We start from the raw sequence: 20,635 nt of genomic DNA, 5'->3' as shown, positions 1-20,635 counted from the left end.
GGTGGTTTTTCCTCACCTGGTTCATCTGTACCCAGCCCCATGTTAACTATTTTAATGACAATCACTTCTCTGCATGTTTGCAGGGTGGGTTGGGGGTGGGCGTGGTTGGTGGCTAGATATGAGCGTTCCTTTGTGTCTTCTTTGTACGGTGTGGGTTCGTGGGGGTGGGGGGTGGAACGGGTAGAAGGTGAGGCATCGTTTTTAATCGTTTTTAATCTGTAAAGCACTTTGTATTGCAATTTCTTGTATAAAAAGTTCTATATAAATACAGTTTTGTTTGTTTGTTCGCAGAACAAAGCTCAAAAACCTACTGTTAACCTTTATGCGCAGATGTGCTGCACCTCTAAGGACATTTTATATTCTATTGAGTGTGTAGGCCTGAGTATGTGTGTATATGATTGTGCGTTTGTATATCTCTGACTGTACGCGAACACACTCACACATTTCTCAGTACACACATACACACCGCACTCTGACACCCTATCAACACCCCAAAAGCATTTTAGTTGCCAACGTTTATACCATTGACCTGCAGTGCTCCATAATACAGTCTACAATCCATTTGCTCTATAGGTCAAATACGAAAAAAAAATTACCCAATCTAACTCAAAGAAATGGGAATATATCGGTAAAAATGCAGACATTTGTTGTCCAAAATGCACTTATGAAATCCTATTCATCAAAAAAGAGTCTCATAATATATTCCATTAATAGCATATTGCACATGAGAGCCGGATAAAACCAGAGGTGTACAAATGACAGTTCACTGCCTGCTAAACTGACACTGCATGTCAAATAATACCACAATAAAGTAAGTTCTAGATAGAAACAACAAAAAAGTTTTTAAAAAAAGCTATTTATTACACACACACACACACACACACACACACACACACACACACACCCTGCGACCCTAGTGAGGATAAAGCGGTGTATGGAGGATGGATGGATGAGTATTTATTACCCATAGCAACTAAAAAAACAGAAAAATTACTAAAACAAAATACAATTCAGAGAAAACCAAAAAGACAGCAGAAAATAGTGTCTAATGCACTGAGAAGCAACTGTAAACTGAATACACAACGAAAGAAACAAAATGAATCAATAAATGAATCATTAAACATTTCTAATGCAGAATAAAGACCATTTTTAATCATTTAAAACCACAATGAACCTAAAAATACGTATTCTTGTATACCTGCAATGTTGACATCATTTTTCTTTTCCTTATAGCTCCTCTGGTGTCACAGCATCTTTTAACTGCTTTTCACTCTACACCTCTTCCATGTTTGCTCCCATACAACCCAACAACAAAACTGGGCGTTCTCTCTACAGCTCTTCCAGGTCAATCAACAAGTTCCACCACTGTTCTCTTACAGCTCTTCGTGTGTACTAAGGTGATGTTTTAACACTGGTCTTTCCCAGAATAATGTTTTAGACTGCAATAACAGAATTATGGGTACATTATCCTCCAAGCCACAACTGTACATGTGTACATTCATGTCATATGAGAACAAATCTATAGGTAGACTTGCCATGTCATAGCCGTACTGATCCATATGTAAATCCATTTTGTCATATTTATACATATTCATGTACATTCATCATGCCTAGTACATTGTCTCTATGAGGACTTTATGATATCTTTATTTTTCATCCTTGTTTTACTCTTATAGTTCTTTCCCTGCTTCTTTCATGCCTCATCTGTATCCAGCTGCTGGAACATGTAAATTTCCGGTGAGGGATCAATAAAGTTTATTTCATCTTATCTCACGCACATAAAGAAACCAGACTTAGTATTGTAACTACTCTGGTTTGATATAATGAAGGCCATGCATCATACAGATGTCTTTTAACATTTATTTTTCTCCTCAGTCAGTTGACACTGTGAAAACTATAAAAATAAAGGACATATAAACATTTCAAATATACTCCCAAGTTTCACAAACGGTGTCTCTAACTAGACAGATTCTAAAAAATGAGTATTTCAAGCTAGTTTTCTGTCATTAGACCAAATAAATTCAAATATTTATGAAATGACAACAGAAAATAATATCAAACTTGAAACAACAAATCTCAAAATTATTGTCTTTTGGACACTCAGACACACTTAAGACATCCATGAAAAATTGTAACCACACACCAGAGCTTTTCTCAGCACCTACCTACTCACCTTGCTTACTTGTCACCCCTTCTCCCATTTAGAAACACACAGGAGGAGCTGTTTATTTCAACTTAAAACAAATAAAACATGATTTACATTCAATACTTTATAACTGCTCTCCATCTTGGCCAGAAATGAGGTCTGTGCTCCTCATTTAACTCAGCAGGTGATGCTAAACCCATAGGTCCCACATGTATGGTGCGGTCCTGAAGTCAAATTGTATAATTTGAACACAACTGTTAATTTACCCCTTGTATTGGTTAACATAATCTCCCTTCCTTAGTCATTATTTATTTATGTATTCTTTTTATTCATTGAATTACTTATCCCTCATTCATTATAATTTGGTATTATTATTTTCTTTTCTTTTTCCTCTATGCAATTTCAATGTAATAGGAGGTGTGATTGTTTTCAATTCTTGATGTACTTATGTGTTTGAGTTTGTCGTGTTTTTGTTAAATTAAAAAAAAAAGTGTGACTTCCGGGTCTGCTGTCACACCGTCTTTACGTCATCACGTCGCTTAGAAGTCTGACGCAGCGAGCGGAAAAAAATACAAATCCACCTGCCTGGACTTCAGGAGCCAAACAAACGCGCAGCACACTCTCTGTTCAGTAGTTTTAAAGTGTTTCTTGTCATTCTCAGCCCTCTCGCAGGACAAATAATTTGTTTTTGTTTTTTTATTTGTTCGGTGTTTGAGAATCACCCTGGAGGGTCAGAGGAGAAGTAACGGGACGAAGGGCACGGATTTACCGACTGTTTCCTCCTGTGCCGACACCGGGCAGTTATGGGAGCTGTTCTGGGAGCGTTTTCCGTCGCAAGCTGGGTAAGCGCTGACCTTTAAACTAATTTTTAAAATGTTAAATAAATAGGCAACAGGTAGAATCCTGCTATCCTGAATGGTGACAACATGAATGCCGAACTCCACTGAAATATCCGCTGTTTTAAGCCCCCAATCCTCCAAACAACATCATGTGCTTCAGCTCCAGTTTATTAACATCGGGTTTGACAAAGCAGCTTTTATTTTGCGTTAAATTACAGCAAATGAATCGTTTCTTTGTGCTCTAGTTTTGCCTGGAAGCTTATGTTTTGGAGAGGAGCAGTTCAGACCAGACTGGGTTGGAAAACCCTCGGTCTCAAGTTTTTCTTTTCGCTTTTTTAGGCTTTTGTGCAAAAACACACAGCATAAATTATACTTTTTATAGCCTCTTAGGGGTTTTCACTTAATTTGGCGCTGAAAAAAGATATAATTAACGGTGTATTTTTTATTTATACTTGACATATTCAATGGAAAACTTCCAGTCGTGAAAGAATCCTAACAGCTAATAACATTTTACACAGACAGATTTCGCATAGCTTCATATGAAATCTTGGCTCCAGTTTATTCATTTCTTGTTTAACAAAGCAGCTTTTATTTTTGCGTTAAATTGCAGCAGTTTAACCTTTTTTCGCTCGTGGTTTGGAGAGGAGACGTGGACGCCGAAATCGGTTGGAAAACCTTCAGTTTTAAGATTTGATTTAAATTTTTCATACATGTGGGCAAAACATTTCCATAAATTCAACTTGTTATGATCTATTTGGATTTGTTATTTAATTCGGCACTGATAAAAATATAATTAACATTCTAATTTTAGTCATATTTGACCGTATTCAGTAGAAAACCTAACAGTTGATAGCATTTTACACAGAGACAGCTTCATATCACATCTTATCTAATGTCAACCAAATATTTTTATTTTCAACAAAAAAAACCAAGGTCATTCTTGGTGACTATCTGGACATAGCAGACACAAAGGGTTAATTCTAACACACTCAGTCATCATCTGCCTACACGTGATTAATTGGATTAACTGTCCTTTGTTGTGAGACCAGAAACAGGAGTAATACCACTTCAATGGACGCAGATGCCTTACAAGTGAGAGGCAAGAAAACAACAAAACAGACATCATTACAGTATCTTTCTAAATCTCTCTCTTCTATGGTTAAAAAAAAAAAAAAAAAGACACGCAAGTTGTCTGATAATCAGATATGTTGAAATTCTGGTGATTTCAATTTAGATTACAAGGAAACCACCCATTTCCAAAGCCCTTATTTTAGATTTCTACTTTATAGATTAATTCACTTATTACATAACTATTAAGTATTTGACCCTCTGGTGTCCAGTAAAGGACTGTCAGAGCTTCTTAAGCAAAGTTTAAACCATATTTTTGTAAATATTTACACCAACAGCGTCATCTCCGGGCATTTCCTTTACGGTTCAGGTCGGGTTGAAGCGGAGCCTGGACGGTCACATAGCTGGCACACTTTTCCATGGCCTCGTCTGACTAAGCCGACCTTGTCTGGCTGGGAAGGGTATTAACTTGTTGACGGTCTTCCGGCCTTCTTATCTCTTGACTCCATTCGGTTGTGGGCAAACAGAGAGAGAAACACTTCTAAAGCAGTGTAGATGTTACATGCACATAGGTAGGTCAGCATATATGCAGGAGATTAGCTAAAGATGTGTACGTAGCACAAGGACAAAATAAACTTTATTGATCCCTCATGAAGGAAAATGTACGTGTTACTGCAAATGGATACCAGTGAGGCATAAAAGAAGCAGGGAAGGAATTATGAAAGTAAAATAAGATTGAAAATAAAGATCTAATAAAGACTATGCACAAGCTGTGATGAATTTACATATAAATACACTACAGGCCAAAAGTTTGGAAGCAACTTCAAGTTTCTGTTCACAACGTCTTTCATAAAACCCAGTATGAATTCTATGGATTTTGGGATTTATTTACTGCATGATCAGACCATTTTCCTCAGTTTACATTTAGGTATACACTATTGTTCAAAGGTTTGAGGTCACTTAAAAATGTTCTTATTTTTGAAAGTGAAGCATTTTTTTCCACGAGGATAACATTAAACTAATCAGAAATACAGTCTAGACATTGTTAATGTGGTAAATGACTGTTCTAGCTGGAAACAGCTGATTTTTAACCCTGAAGCGACCAAGCTATTTTAGCGACTAAAATAACCGACTGGGGTCATTTATGACCCCACTATATTTTACACACTTTAGTGCCTCTTTTTGTGCTTTCTTACCTATTCCACTCCACTGCATTTTAAAATGGATATTCTAAAATAACCTTCTGTAATTATTGATGGATTTTAATCATTTTTGACTCAGAGCTAAAGTAAAACCATATGAACAATATGATCATTGTAAGAACGAAATAACATTTATTTAGACACGCTTTGTCTACCACTTCTGTTAAAACTTTATTCCTTTTGTTTCCTCAATAGTAAATCAAAAGTACATAAAAACAAAATCCACACAAACATCTTGTCTGTATGTGTGCAATGTAACATGCAGAGAAGTATTTAGATTAGGGGCGGCTGTGGCTCAGGTGGCAGAGCCGTTCGTCCAGTGCAAAACACTTTACCCACCTTACCTCCAGTGCTGCCACTTACACTGGTGTATGAATGTGTACGCTGTGTAATGTTGGTGGTGGTCAGAGGGGTTGTAGGAGTGGATTGGCCGCCAGTCAGTCTGCCCCAGGGCAGCTGTAGCTAAAAATGTAGGTCTACCAGCTATAGTGCACTGCAAAACACTGAAATATAGCAATTAGAGGTAGAAATAAATAAATAAAACTAAGGCCTACAATAGTGAAAAACCTATTTTATATTGTTTCTACATCTTCTAGCCTTTTGTGCCTCGCTTTGCCTTATTTTATTGTAGTGTAATGCACTCCTTAATCATTTCCTTCGGGATTAGTAAAGTATATTTTGGTTTGATTTGATTAAACTTTGAGAAAATGAATGAAAACAACAGTTTCTCCCTTCCTTTCACAGTACTACATCTAGCATGGCGAATAGCGATTTTTCAAATGTCACATGCGTCCAATCCGATTTACAAGCAGCGAAAATCTATTTTCCTCGTCTTTACCAAATCCAAAGAATGACACAGGAACCTTCTTTGTGACCTGATGTTTCTGTCTCACTGCTGCTTGTATTCTCTCAAAGCACAGAATACTTTACAATGTAGAAAATGTGTGCTGTCTCTGTTGAAATTTTGCCCTTTGAAATAGTTGGAATAGTTGAACTTGTTGAAGCTACGGCTGAATTTTAAATACTCAGTGTTAAGTTCTCAGTTAAAATGGACTAGCTAAAAGAAACTGAAGCTCCAGTTCAAGTGTAAAAGCTGACTGAAGTATCATCTGAAAGGAAAGTGCTGAAAATAGTTGAAAATTTTGTCTACACTGTATGGAAAAATGTTTGAGCTTGTTGAAGTTATGAGCTTTAAGTCATTGTCAGTTTAAGTGTTAAGTAGAGTGGAAGCGTTGAAAGCTGTGGAGTAAACTGTTTGTGAATGTTTGAAATAGTTGAAAAATTTAGTCGAAGTTCTTTTTACTGCTGACAGGATGAGAAATGTCAGATGTTTGATGTGTTTGGCATCAGATGATTTGTGCTCTGAATGCCTCAGTACATGGACTCTGTAGCCCTTTTAGTGCACAAGTAGATTTCAGAACAAATTTCAAACACGTCCAGCCATAACATCTCATATTCTCCTGAAAAACGTTGGCCTTAAGCTGCTATAGCTAAAAAAAACAAACAAAAAGAGGTTCCATGACTTCCAAAAGCTGGCAGGTGCTCTAAAATACTTACCAGAATCAGACGTGCTTCAGCAGACCGTAGTAAGTGATTACTGTGCTGACTGATTTTAGTTTGGACGGTGTCGCTCTTTAAGAAGTTACTGTAGTGCAACAGGAGACATCTCTCCACTGACAAATATTCATTAATATTCATGAAACTCATTTTTTAAACATCTATAAATGTCTGTAAATGTTTTTATGGATAATACTATGCTCTGTAAAGGTTATAAGCAATATATAATGTAACATATGGCTTAGTCTGCCTTATGAGTGTTGTAGTAAACTATAATTTGTACTTGGAGGAATTCTCTTTTTTTGTTATGTGTGATTATGTTGTGACCAGCGTCAAGGTCTAATAACACCGATACCGTGAGAACTCCTACACGAGAAAAGCTGTGCTGTGCTGTGTGAAGGACAGATACTGTTAGAAGTTTGTGTTTAAGTTTTTGTCAGGGTCAGACCTCTGAACACGAGCCTGGTGTCTGAGCTCTGCCTTTCCAGCTGAAATATACACTCTGCATTTCTCTTCTTTATTATTCATTGTTACTCCTTTTATTCTTTAATAAATTACAAAGATAAATACTGTTGCACCTTGAATGTTTTTGGTGCGGCATGTCCAATTTCCACAATAACGAGCCGCCACTTAATAGTGTTTTTTACGTTACATCTGCATCGAAGCATCAGCATTCATTGTTCCTGCACTGATCTGTTCGAAAGTTTTTCCTCTTTTCTAAAGCATCCATCCATCCATCCATCCATCCATTATCTATTAACTGCTTAATCCTCATTAGGGTTGCGGGGACCTGGAGTCTATCAGAGCTGACAGGACACCAGTCTATCACAGGACTACACATAGAGACAAACAATCACAGTCGCATTCACACCTATGGACAATTTAGAGTAACCAATTAACCTCAGCATGGTTTTGGACTGTGGGAGGAAGCCAGAGTGCCCGGAGAAAACCCACGTATGCACAGGGAGAACATGCAAACTCCATACAGAAAGATCCCAGGCCGGGACACGAACCTGGGATCTTGTAGCTGCGAGGCGACAGTGTTCACCACCAAGTCTCTAAAGCTTCCTGTGTTTGTTTCCCCCCAGATACCCTGCCTGTGCAGCAGCGCCACCTGTCTGATGTGCAGCTGCTGTCCGAGCAGCAGGAACTCCACAGTGACCAGGATCATCTACGCCTTCATCCTCCTGCTGGGAACCATCGTCGCCTGCATCATGCTGTCGCCCGGTGTAGACCAGCAGCTCAAAAGGGTACGAGAGGAAACGCACCAGAACACATTTGTTAAGGAAAAATAATAGGTTTCTATGCGACTCTGCTGGAGTTACCTCCTTAGTTCTACTGTACATTACATTACGTATATCTGTAGACTGATATCATCCAGCACATATCTAAACAGGTCATCAGGTGCTCTGGAACAGTCGGTGACATGAATGTTATCTGTTATATCATACGGAGAGTAGATCTGTAAATACAAAGCAGTAATGCTGGCTCAAGATTAGCTTTCAGTAAAATCACCTGAAATCCATTTCAGTTTTTTTTTTTTTCTTCAACAGTAAAAATACATTCCTTCATAGTGGAGGTCTTACAAGCTATTTTACTGAATAATGAACAGAAAATTATAGATTAATAACTGAGTATTATTTACACACGTGGACAAAATTGTTGGTACCCCTCAGTTAAAGAAGGAAAAACCCACAATTCTCACTGAAATCACTTGAAACTCACAAAAGTAACAATAAATAAAAATTTATTGAAAATTAAATAATCAAAAACAGCCATTACTTTTGAATTGTTGATTAACATAATTATTTAAAAAAACAAACTAATGAAATAGGGCTGGACAAAAATGATGGTACCCATAACTTAATATTTTGTTGCACAACCTTTTGAGGCAATCACTGCAATTAAACGATTTCTGTATTTGTCAATGAGCGTTCTGCAGCTGTCAACAGGTATTTTGGCCCACTCCTCATGAGCAAACAGCTCCAGTTGTCTCAGGTTTGATGGGTGTCTTCTCCAAATGGCATGTTTCAGCTCCTTCCACATATGTTCAATGGGATTCAGATCTGGGCTCATAGAAGGCCACTTTAGAATAGTCCAACGCTTTTCTCTCAGCCATTCTTGGGTGTTTTTGGCTGTGTGTTTTGGATCGTTGTCCTGTTGGAAGACCCATGACCTGCGACTGAGACCAAGCTTTCTGACACTCTCTCCAGAATGCCTTGATAGTCTTCAGATTTCATCGTACCTTGCACACTTTCAAGACACCCTGTGCCAGATGCAGCAAAGCAGCCCCAAAACATTACTGAGCCTCCTCCATGTTTCACCGTAGGGACAGTGTTCTTTTCTTCGTATGCTTGGTTTTTGAGTCTATGAACATAGAGTTGATGTGCCTTACCAAAAAGCTCCAGTTTGGTCTCATCTGTCCAAAGGACATTCTCCCAGAAGCTTTGTGGCTTGTCAACATGCATTTTTGCAAATTCCAGTCTGGCTTTTTTATGAGTTTTTTTCAGCAGTGGTGTCCTCCTTGGTCGTCTCCCATGAAGTCCACTTTGGCTCAAACAATGACGAATGGTGCGATCTGACACTGATGTACCTTGGCCTTGGAGTTCACCTTTAATTTCTTTGGAGGTTGCTCTGGGCTCTTTGGATACAATTCGAACGATCCGTCTCTTCAATTTGTCATCAATTTTCCTCTTGCGGCCACGTCCAGGGAGGTTGGCTACTGTCCCGTGGGTCTTGAACTTCTGAATAATATGAGCCACTGTTGTCACAGGAACTTCAAGCTGTTTAGAGATGGTCTTATAGCCTTTACCTTTAAGATGTTTGTCTATAATTTTTTTTCGGATGTCCTGGGACAATTCTCTCCTTCGCTTTCTGTTGTCCATGTTCAGTGTGGTACACACCTTTTCACCAAACAGCAGGGTGACTACTTGTCTCCCTTTAAATAGGCAGACTGACTGATTATGAGTTTGGAAACACCTGTGATGTCAATTAAATGACACACCTGAGTTAATCATGTCACTCTGGTCAAATAGTTTTCAATCTTTTATAGAGGTACCATCATTTTTGTCCAGGCCTGTTTCATTAGTTTGTTTTTTTTAAATAATTATGTTAATCAACAATTCAAAAGTAATGGCTGATTTTGATTATTTAATTTTCAATAAATTTTAATTTATTGTTACTTTTGTGAGTTTCAAGTGATTTCAGTGAGAATTGTGGGTTTTTCCTTCTTTAACTGAGGGGTACCAACAATTTTGTCCACGTGTGTAACTGTTTAGAAAAACGAAGCTCCAACTGATTTTTTGTTTTGTTTTTATTGTTCTATTCTACCTTCTTTTCTGGATTAAACAGGACATTGTTTGATCTATTAATGTCAGAAGTTAATGAAAAAGAGAAAAAAATAATCATTTAAACTATTTTACTCTTAGGGGAAAAAAATATGTACAATGTTAAACAATATTATTCTAAATATTATTATGCAGAATTTTTTAGTGGATGTTTGAAAACCGCTGCATGTAAAAGTGATTTTCTGTTTTTACTTATCTCTTGGGTTTTTGGTAGTCGTCACAACCTAGTTGTGTTTCAGTTGATGGAATAAATTATTCATGTTTCATGTGTCAAGGTTACAGCTATTTTATAATTATAAATAATCATAATTTTATTTATAAAGCCCTTTTCTAGAAAGAGTTTACAAAATATTTTACAGACAGGAAAAAAAGAAGGATGCTCAGGAAGACAACTAAACGTGGTAAATGATTCTCAGACTACATTGGCACAACAACAGCAGATAGAATATCAAAATACCACATCTAAGTAAGAGAAAGAAAGAGTGTAATTAAAGAAAAATGGTAAATAAAACCATAAACACAAGGTTAAAAATGAGAATAGTAATAGTAAATAAATTAAATAAATACATGCATAGATGAGTAAATAGGAGGACAATGCAATAAATTAAATTAATTTAAAAGCAATTTCACAATAAAATAATTTTAATAAATGAAAATAAAATTAGAACTAGATTTTACGTCAATATTTAGATTGAGCTTTGTGCTGTTGTGCATCATATTTATACAACCATCATGGCATCATTTCTTGGGCATCTGTAGCTCTGCGAACTCCTTAAATACATTTTCTTCCGTTGGACTTTCCCTGATTTGACCTAAATTAGGTTTGTTAGCTCGTATAAAGTTCCGTTCCTGATCATCTCGGCCCTTTTTTTTACTGTTAAAATGTGGTTGTTTTAGATCCCAGGCTTCTGTGAGGACGGTGCCGGCTCTTCTATCCCCGGCCTGCAGGCAGACGTCAACTGTGAGATGTTTGTGGGCTACAAAGCAGTTTATCGCATCTGCTTCGGCATGTGCATGTGGTTCCTGTTGTTTGCCGTTCTCATGATCAACATCAAGAACAGCAGAGACCCTCGAGCTGCCATCCACAACGGGTAAGAACTGCAGCGCCACAACACAGAGCTGCCAGCTGCTCAGGTCAGGTCTGCATATTTACAAAATGGGGCCGATGGGCACTTTTCTCCCAACTTATTTCACTGTCAGTTAAATAGGAATGTAAATTTGGCAACGGTGGCAAGTCTAACAGTAAGAAAAGACTCAGGAATTATTGATAAATGTATAAAAAAATGTTGTCTGACAAAAATATTGCATTTTGAAACTGTTAATCACATTCTGTAATAACAAATCATGCTCTGTTACAAGTACAAACTCTGCAAGTACCAATCAGTGCAGTGGCATGAATAAAACAATTAAAGTACCAAAAATAAAAGTACTAAATGTCAGAATTATTTTATTCTAACTATTAATGCATTCCATACTTTAATGTTGCGACTGTAGAAGGTGACGCTGACTTTTACTGCTCATTAGTTGGTCAGTTTCCTCCTGCATTGTGGGATATTAATAATAACATTAGGAATTAGTTTTTCCAACTAGTATTTCTAATAGCGATAGTATCAGTGTTAAATTGTTTGGCTGACTATGTTGTACACATCTCTTGTGGTCGGTGCCGATTCAAAAAGCAGAAAGCATTTAACGAGGCTTTTACATGTGTGAATTTATAAACTCACCCAGTCGGACGTCTATAAAACTAAAAGAACTTTGGCTTTCCCTGTGCGCTGTAACACCAGATCACAGTTATATAACATGCTGTTCAGCAGATGACCTTTGTTCTGAACTCTGCCTCATATCTTGAGATTCTGCGTCATTTATGACCTATAACTGAGGCCGTGAAGTTTGGAAAAAATGTAACAACAAACATCTATCATGTTACTTGATGACCTAAAGTGTCTCATTCAGTCGGACGAACAGCTGAAGTTAGAATAAATTTGTTTTAAACAAAATAAGGAACGACTTGGTGTGCTTCCTCACAAAAAGAAGGTCGTCTCTGGAGATGAATGTAGACTGCAAGAGACAATATTAGTCAAACCTTATTACTGTAATTATTGATGTCGGTCAGCAAAAGGTTGACTCCACTAATTCTGTATTTTCTGACAGAATAATCTTTACCTCATCATGGGGGAAGTTTCCTCACAGATTCAACTTTCCTCCTAAGCAGACTATGAACAATTGCAATGTGATTTTATCCTTTTTTTAATTCTTTTTGACTACTTTTAGTCCCAATACATTTATTTCTTTAACTGATGACACTAAGGTTTATTTGCAGTTAAGGTGATTGTAGTCCGTCTCTAAGGATCAGGCTAATGTTGCACCTCTATTGTAGAGATTCCGTCTGTTATCCAGTGTGATATGTTTTGTGTGTGTTTGATCTGGGATAGTTTTGATCACTTAAGGATGTTTATCTGATTTTAATTTTAAAATGTGTGTTTCTCTAATAAATGTAAGCTCAATTCTAAACAAGTGTTTAAAATGGTTTTATATAAAATGCACATTTTTTAGAAAGCTGCAGTCAGTTCCAATCTGGGTCTACAATCTGACCTTGAAGTAAAGCGTTTGTCCTTTTTTTCCGTCAGATTAGATTAGATTTCACACTATAGATTGACGCTGTTCATATCTCCCTGGAATACAATCAACATCGCATATAATAAACGGTACAGTCTCTACATGCTTCCTCTGCAGAGCAACTTCAATAAAACACAAATGTGACAGACATCCAGACTAAACCTTACAGTCCGTTTGGACATTGTTGGCGGTCGCTCATTAAATGTGCTCCTGATGGGAAACTGGAAGTATAAAAATGTTCTAATTGTTTGACTGAAGCAGTACTCTGATGACGTGAACGATTTGTTTTCAGGTTTTGGTTTTTCAAGTTTGCTGCCTTGGTGGCAATTACAGTCGGTGCCTTTTACATTCCAGACAGGCCTTTCACCTACAGTAAGAACTATATATTTTTAATAATCAGCTACTCAGATCATGGTATCTGTTATACACTGAGTTTCTGAATGACTTGTGCTCTGGTGTTGTCTCAGCGTGGTTTGTCGTAGGCTCTGGTGGAGCGTTCTGTTTCATTCTGATCCAGCTGGTGTTACTGGTGGACTTTGCCCACTCCTGGAACGAGTCCTGGGTGGACAAGATGGAGAAGGGCAACTCCAGAGGCTGGTATGCAGGTCAGTGACTCACGCTGTGGCCCAGTTACCCGCTGTGCACAACATCTACAAGTGCAAATCTAACTGCATGTCCTACCAGTGTTAAAATGAACTTTTCTGCCTTTTTGTAGCTTTGCTGGCCATCACAATCCTGAACTACATCCTGTCATTCATCGCTGTGGTTCTGTTCTTCATCTTCTACACTAAACCTGATGACTGCTTCATCAACAAGTTCTTCATCAGCGTCAACATGTTGTCCTGCATCGTGGCCTCGGTCGTCTCTGTGCTGCCAAAAGTCCAGGTACAGGACAGAGGACAGAGCTTCAGTCTCAAACACGCAGTCTGGGAGAAGCAGCAGCAACATTATGGCACAAAGTTATGGACATCCCTAACATCCAGTGTGGTTTATGGGGACCACATTGCAATATACATGTAGTAATGCTGTGCATATGTTCTCTAATTGAGAGTTAAATTTCATACTCTGTGACAGTGTCAACCAGAGGCATCAACACTTTCACATGTACAGGATGTCGTAGTAATAATTACAGCCCAAATTACCTGTTTTTCAGCAAACTGGCTGCTCCTCCTGTAATGTAAACTCCACTAAGGACCACTAAGCATGGATTTTAAAGGGAATTTATGATTTTTTTCTGTGGGAAAAAGCACCTTCCCTTCTGCAGAGTTTTATCAGATCAGTGTAAAATTTGGATTTAGTGTGACAATGGTAAGTCAAATACAACCTTTTTTCCAAGTGCTCACAGGTGACACCAGTACTGCTAAATGCTGACCCTGGTCTGCATGCTAAAGATGCTTTATTACTTTACATTTTGTATTTGTTTCTACACTTGTCTCCTCTCTCTATGGTGTAAATTCTTCAATTTTTTGTCACGGCTGTAGATCACAGATGAGTCACTAAAGCCTTCTTTATTGCACCAACAAGCACAGAATCTAGTGAAAACTGTTTATTTTTGGCAACTTTTTAAATGATAGAACAAAATTATTTTAATGAAATATCACAACTTTTAAGTTGAAGTTTCTGCCAGAGCAGCATGTTAAAGATGAGTAATTATCTCTTTTTATGGTTTCTGCATGATAACTTGTTTCATTTTGGCTTTTTTTTAAATTTTAGTGACAGTTTGAATTTCACATCCCCTGATGGGTTTTGGCACAAAGGAATCTGGTGTGAAATGTTCTTGAAGTTTGGAAGTAGGCTACCATGGCTGCAACTTATGTTCCAATCAAGTAGAGTACCAGATTTATGAAAAGAACACCTAAACAAAATAGAAATATTTGGGCACTGTTGGCTATAACTGGCCATTAGTGGTTACAGTAGTGATATTTTCATCATCCGATCATCTCCTGGGGTTGGAGACAGTTTCAGAAATGTCTGAATATTATTCTCCAGTGTTTTTGTTCTCCGTATAACATGTATATATGTAAACAATTCAACATGTAAGTAAATGTTCTAAATTCTTACATTTATGAGTCTTTTGCTTGTGTGTTTCCAGGAGTCTCAGCCTCGTTCAGGTCTACTTCAGTCCTCCATCATCACGCTGTACACCATGTTTCTGACCTGGTCTGCCATGACTAATGAGCCTGGTGAGAATATTCCTGAAGACTATACGCTCATTTTCATGCATGTCTGCAAGACTTTGTCTTTTTGTGTCATAAAATGATGAATCACTGCCTTGATTAGTTCTGTTCTGTTGGACATGCACGGTGTATGTTGCACTTCAGGCAGCACAATATCCTGTAGTTCATTGATTTCTCCACGCAGGAGGCGCTGATTTGTAATAGTTAAAAGGTTAAAGTAGGTTAATTTCATGGACTCCTGACCTGTGCTTCCTCACATTCTTTCCCATGTACACTGCATGTGAAAGCATAAAACACGTCTTCAAATACTATCTGGGTCACTTTGTATTCTGATGGTGTGTTTGCTTCTTTTTTTCTTTTACTTTCCTCCTCCCCTCAGACCGAGCATGCAACCCCGGCCTGCTGAACATCTTCCAGCAGATCGCGGTGCCAACGCTGGCTCCTCTGGAGGTGGAGAACCAGACCGCCGTGGTGATCATTGGCACAGAAGAACTCAACCTGACGTCTCCATACCTGCAGTGGTGGGACGCACAGAGCATTGTGGGGCTTGTTATATTCGTCCTATGCATCCTTTACTCCAGGTACAATTACAAAATATGAAACATCTAGACCTCTACTTGTAAACAATCCAGTGGAGCATTTACATTCTTATTGTCATCTATGAGGTCTATGGTGTTAATCATCTTGACAACATTAACACACTTTCTGATTGTGTAAGTAAGCCAAATCCATGTCATTCTGTTAAAACCACCTTCTCTAAGAGTGTGTAATCATCAGATCCTTTGGGTCCTTCAGGGTGGTGAGGTGAGTCCTTGTTGGCTCACACTTGTTCTGATGCAGGGGTCGGCAACCCGCGGCTCCGGAGCCGCATGCGGCTCTTTCAGCCCTCTGTTGTGGCTCCCTGTAACTTTGGAAAATAAATTGCTCTGCCTTTCAGGCGCGTTTCAATGCATTTTAATATAGAGCGTTTTATTGTGAAATTTCCGCTCTTATTTTGACGCGTCACTCCACCGGATGTGCTGCTGGGGTTTTCCTCTGGCTGGGACATGACTATGCATGAGAGCGCAAGGTTGATGCAGAGGAGATGGAGAAGCAACGCCTGTAGTTTCACATCGTTTTGTACTCAAGAATGGCAAGCCTGTATATTAAAGCTCCACTCCAAGAAAGACACGTCTTGTCTTTGATTCAAAAGTACTCGTGATAGGGTGATGCACGTTACTCGCAAGAACACGGCAGCAGGTCAGAGAGTCAGAGGAGTGTCGTCTTGGAAAATAGGGCAGCGACTTACCGGAGAAAAGTTATTAGCTTAAGATAAATAGATTTTACAAGTTAAATAGACACTCGCAAAATATTGATTTCCAGCTAACATTACGTAACATATGAGGTCCAGGAGCAAAAATGACATTAACCAAGTAAGATAAATATTAGTGGTAGGACACAATTTGAAAAATGAATCTAATTAGAGGCTTTGTAATTAATTAATCACGACTGATTAACAAGGGCATAGAGGTAAAAAAAAAAAGAAAAAAAAAGCGATATATGCAGTGTTGTCTTCATTTTAAATGCCAAAAGGATTTTGCGGCTCCCGGTGTTTTCTTTTCTGTGGGAAACGGGTCGAAATGGCTCTTTGAGTGTTAAAGGTTGCCGACCCCTGTTCTGATGCATCCAACGGATGCTCAATCAAGTTGAGGATCTGGGAGAATTTGGAGGGTCAACACCTTGGACTCTTCAAGTCAAGTTTTTTAAGCCATTCCTGAGCACTTTTCAGTGTTTCAAAGAGCAGCTGTCTTCTTGGGGGGTTTGCTTCCACATGAACACCAGAACCCGATGTCTCCCAGTTTAATGTTGTATTGAACAAGATTATCAATGTCATTCACTTTAACTGTCTCCGTCTTTTTGAAATTTTTGTACATTGTTAACATGTTCCTACAGCGAGCAAAATACACAGTGAACTAGGGATAGACCAATATGGATTTTTTTAGGGCCGATGCCAATACCGATTTTTTTTCCATCACCCTTAGCTGATGGCCGATTTTCTTGAGCCGATATTTGGGGCCAATACTGCTTTTGCTCTTTCAATTTAAATTTTAAAAAATGACACAACAATAACAAATATTACAGGTCTCAAGTTTAAAATAAGAAACACTTATTGAACAGTAAAAAAAATATTCAACAGCTTTGTTTAACTTTACCACACGTGCTTTCAAATGAACAAAAAATGTTTGGTGCTTTTAATTATGAGATGAGATGAGATTAGATAAACTTTATTATCCCCAAAGGGGAAATTAAGACATTCCAGCAGCACAATGCAATAGTATAAATAGCAATAAAAGCATAAAAACATACAAACTGAACTAAAATCAACAAGGACACAAGAAACACAGCAGACATCACACAGAAGACCAGGGCCAGAAACAATTGTCTATGAAATAAAACAAAATAAAAAAATATTTTAACTTAAGCATAAATAAGACAACAACTACTGTACACAGTAGGATTCAGCTTTGTTCAACTTTAACACACATAATTCAAATGAACAAAAGTGTTTGATGCTTTTAATTATTCAAATAATGTCTATAAAATAAAATAAATATTTAGGCATCATTAAAACAATTCATGCCAGGGAAAAATAAATCGGTGAACCCACGGGCGTATCGGCCGATGCCGATACAAGTAAAAAACTCAAATATCGGCCCGATATATCGGGTTTGAATGTATCCCCAAGTGCAGTCGCAAAAACCATCAAGCACTATGATGAAACTGGCAGTGTAGATGGTAACAGAAGTGAGTCTTCTGTCAGTGTGGGAAATGTAGCTTCCTCTTTCTGTTCTATAAGTTGTTTTCTTGTCTCATGATGTTGCTTTTTAGCACTCCAGGGAAAATCACAGTACTTTCTGTCTTTTCTTCTTGGACATTGGATCCACTTTTCTCTGTCTTGTCCACAGCATTCGTTCGTCCAGCACCAGCCAGGTGAACAAGCTGACCATGGCCTCCAAAGACTCGACCATCCTGGCTGAGGGCGGCAGCAGCACCGACCTATCAGAGGAGTCGACGGGGCCGAGGCGATTTGAGGACAACGAACGGGACATGGTCCAGTACAGCTACTCTTTTTTCCACTTCATGCTCTTCTTGGCATCTCTCTACATCATGATGACCCTCACCAACTGGTACAGGTCAGTGATCTACATTTACAGCTGCTTGACAGAAAATAAAAGAAGCTACTAAATGACAGTCTGTGGCTATTGCTTCACATATATCATTTAAGCCCCTTTTAGACATGGGATATGGAACATTGCTGGGTTCATCGGTCCGTAAAAGGGATGCCATTCAGTGCCATCTATGCTACCTTTAGGGAGGTGATACAGGGCAATAAAAGCAAAAGCAGACTTAAAAACAGCACATATCCCAGTGCTGTTGCAATACTAAATGAACACTGTACTGCCTACTGATTTTTTTTTTGTCGCTGCTAATTGTACATTTTTGTGTGTTTATATCTGTTTAGTAGTAGTCACTTTATTTTTTATGCATCTCCATTTTTAGAAATCTCTTGATTTTTATCTTTGCATGTAGTTTTGTGCATGTGTGATTGTTCGTCTGTATATGTAGCCCTGCGACAGACTGGCGACCTGTCCTGGGTGTCCCCTGCCTTCGCCCAAGTCAGCTGGGATAGACTCCAGCACCCCCCGTGACCCTAGTGAGGATAAAGCGGTGTATAGAGGATGGATGGATGGATGTAGTTTTGTTCATTTAGAATTTCTTCTTTGTACTAAATGGGAATGCACTTAATTTCAATGTACCTTATGTTCAATGACATTAAAGATTCTGATTCTGATTCAAGCCCCTTTCAGACAAAATCAATTTTCCCTTCACACCAGACTAATCAGTACAATAAATGGTGTATAAAACATAATTATGCAAAAACAGACTACACTAATATCCATTTTCGCAGGGAATTCTTCAATTTATCCATCACTAAATTAGTAGAGAAAGTAAATTATGACTTTAGTTAACTTTGTATTGTGTTTTTTACCACCTGCCAGCCCTGAAGCAGACTACACCATCACCAGCAAGTGGCCGGCGGTGTGGGTGAAGATCACCTCCAGCTGGGTGTGTTTGGCCCTTTACGTCTGGACCCTGGTGGCCCCGATGATCCTCACCAACCGAGACTTCAGCTGATCAGCGACACCGTGCCGCTCCGCTGAGTCCTCTACATTTTTTAATTTATATATATATATATTTAAACTCCAACCATATTGCCTATATCTTGCTGTCAAGATGAACTCGCATTTTATACTTTTAGCTGGAAAGTAATTATGCCTGATTAAATTAAATGAAAGGATTAGGTCTGGTTCGGTGGTGCCATAAGAGCTGCTTCAGTTACAGGCAGTCAGTAGCACAGAGGACACTCACACGTCTCTGTTACTGCAGCTCAAAAGTCACACTTGTCTATTTTTTAAAATTGCAAATCAAGCGTGTTCCGAAAATCAAGTCATTCTTACATTTATTATTGATTTTACACACTGAAAAAAACAAGTGAAAACATACAATTATTTAATTATTGCACTGCTTTGAAACATGAATAGTCTAGAAATGTCAGCATTACAGCCGTCCGCATTTCAGTCTGAATAATGATGTAGTTTTCTGTTATGCGCTCCAATGCCTTATGTGTGTGAAATGTCTGATATCTGTGAAGAGTGATCAAAGTACAGAAGTGTAATGAACTGCAATATGACCTAAAGTCAGCTTAAGTTTCCACCAAAATATTTATGGATGAAGATATTTAATGTAAAGGTGTCTGTAAATGATATTGTTTGGTGGTAAAAGGGATCCATACAGTATCAGAACTGCACTGAACATTATGTACAGGCAAAATATTACATGGATGAAGCTAATATAAAGATGCTTTTATTCTTTACTGAGTACAATCAGGCGACTCCATGTTAGTCAGTATTTGTTATTAATGTCACCTTTTTTCATCCAAAAATAAGTTGTAAAGTGTTAACTGAACAAGTCAGTGTGTTGGAAAAGATTATTTAACCCGTTCTTACGTGACGCAAACACGGACCAAATGCCTTGTAAGCCAAACTGATTTACTGCAGTTAGTAAGTGATGAGTTTCCAGTAGAGCTTCTGCAGTTTCTGTTTAAATGTTCACTTTTGCTTTCATTTATGTTGAACAGCAGAGGTTCAATGTGCCGTGTTATAATGTAATTATATCATTATTGACAACAAAACTTCACACAAAGAACAAAGACAAAATGCTCCTAATATACAATTAGGTTCTCAGGGTGTCTCACATTTGTTGGGTTTCTCTACTACAAAAGAGAAACCCAACAAAGCTCTCTTTTAGCATGAAGAAAAGCAGAACCAGGCTCATCGAGGACAGACGTCTGCCTCGACCTGTCAGGGTGAGGCTAAAAGGGAGCCAGAGATACCTGCAGAGGACAAAACACAAATGATATTATAATAATAATATGAGACATTTGAATGTGAAAATCCTCAAATCATATTTGGTTATCAATTTGTTTGTGGGTTGTTTAGCAAAGCGGTGCGTCTTTGTGCAGACCTTCGTGTATACTGAACCTCTGTTGTGACTGAGCTGTCGCACAAACGCTGTATAAGACTGAATAAAGGCAGATTTACAGCTGAGCTTTCGTCATGATGTTTCTGTCTGTGTCATCGGA

The 20,635-nt window shown here is 38.2% G+C and overlaps 1 protein-coding gene across 1 annotated transcript; it reads left to right on the top strand.

Annotated features, from left to right (window-relative positions):
* Window positions 1–2,686: 2,686 nt before the first annotated feature.
* si:ch73-267c23.10 (serine incorporator 1) lies at window positions 2,687–20,600 on the top strand. Its single transcript, XM_022210823.2, has 10 exons — window positions 2,687–2,988; window positions 7,901–8,062; window positions 11,057–11,250; window positions 13,068–13,147; window positions 13,243–13,380; window positions 13,491–13,660; window positions 14,868–14,958; window positions 15,332–15,533; window positions 17,898–18,125; window positions 18,993–20,600. Exons 1-10 carry the CDS (start codon window positions 2,950–2,952, stop codon window positions 19,126–19,128), a joined length of 1,440 nt encoding a protein of 479 aa, XP_022066515.1. The 5' UTR covers window positions 2,687–2,949; the 3' UTR covers window positions 19,129–20,600.
* Window positions 20,601–20,635: the final 35 nt, after the last annotated feature.

Source organism: Acanthochromis polyacanthus, chromosome 5, assembly GCF_021347895.1.
Source record: "Acanthochromis polyacanthus isolate Apoly-LR-REF ecotype Palm Island chromosome 5, KAUST_Apoly_ChrSc, whole genome shotgun sequence".
Lineage (NCBI taxonomy): Eukaryota > Metazoa > Chordata > Actinopteri > Pomacentridae > Acanthochromis > Acanthochromis polyacanthus.
The sequence above is the reverse complement of the archived record's forward strand: the minus strand, read 5'-3'. Positions and strand labels throughout refer to the sequence as shown.

Bases quoted from the DNA above. Each gene is read 5' to 3' on its own strand.
- si:ch73-267c23.10 (XM_022210823.2), top strand. From the start codon at position 2,950: ATGGGAGCTGTTCTGGGAGCGTTTTCCGTCGCAAGCTGG. The intron at 13,148-13,242 runs GTAAGAACTATA...GTGTTGTCTCAG, and splicing joins AGACAGGCCTTTCACCTACA to CGTGGTTTGTCGTAGGCTCT. The intron at 13,381-13,490 runs GTCAGTGACTCA...GCCTTTTTGTAG, and splicing joins CTCCAGAGGCTGGTATGCAG to CTTTGCTGGCCATCACAATC.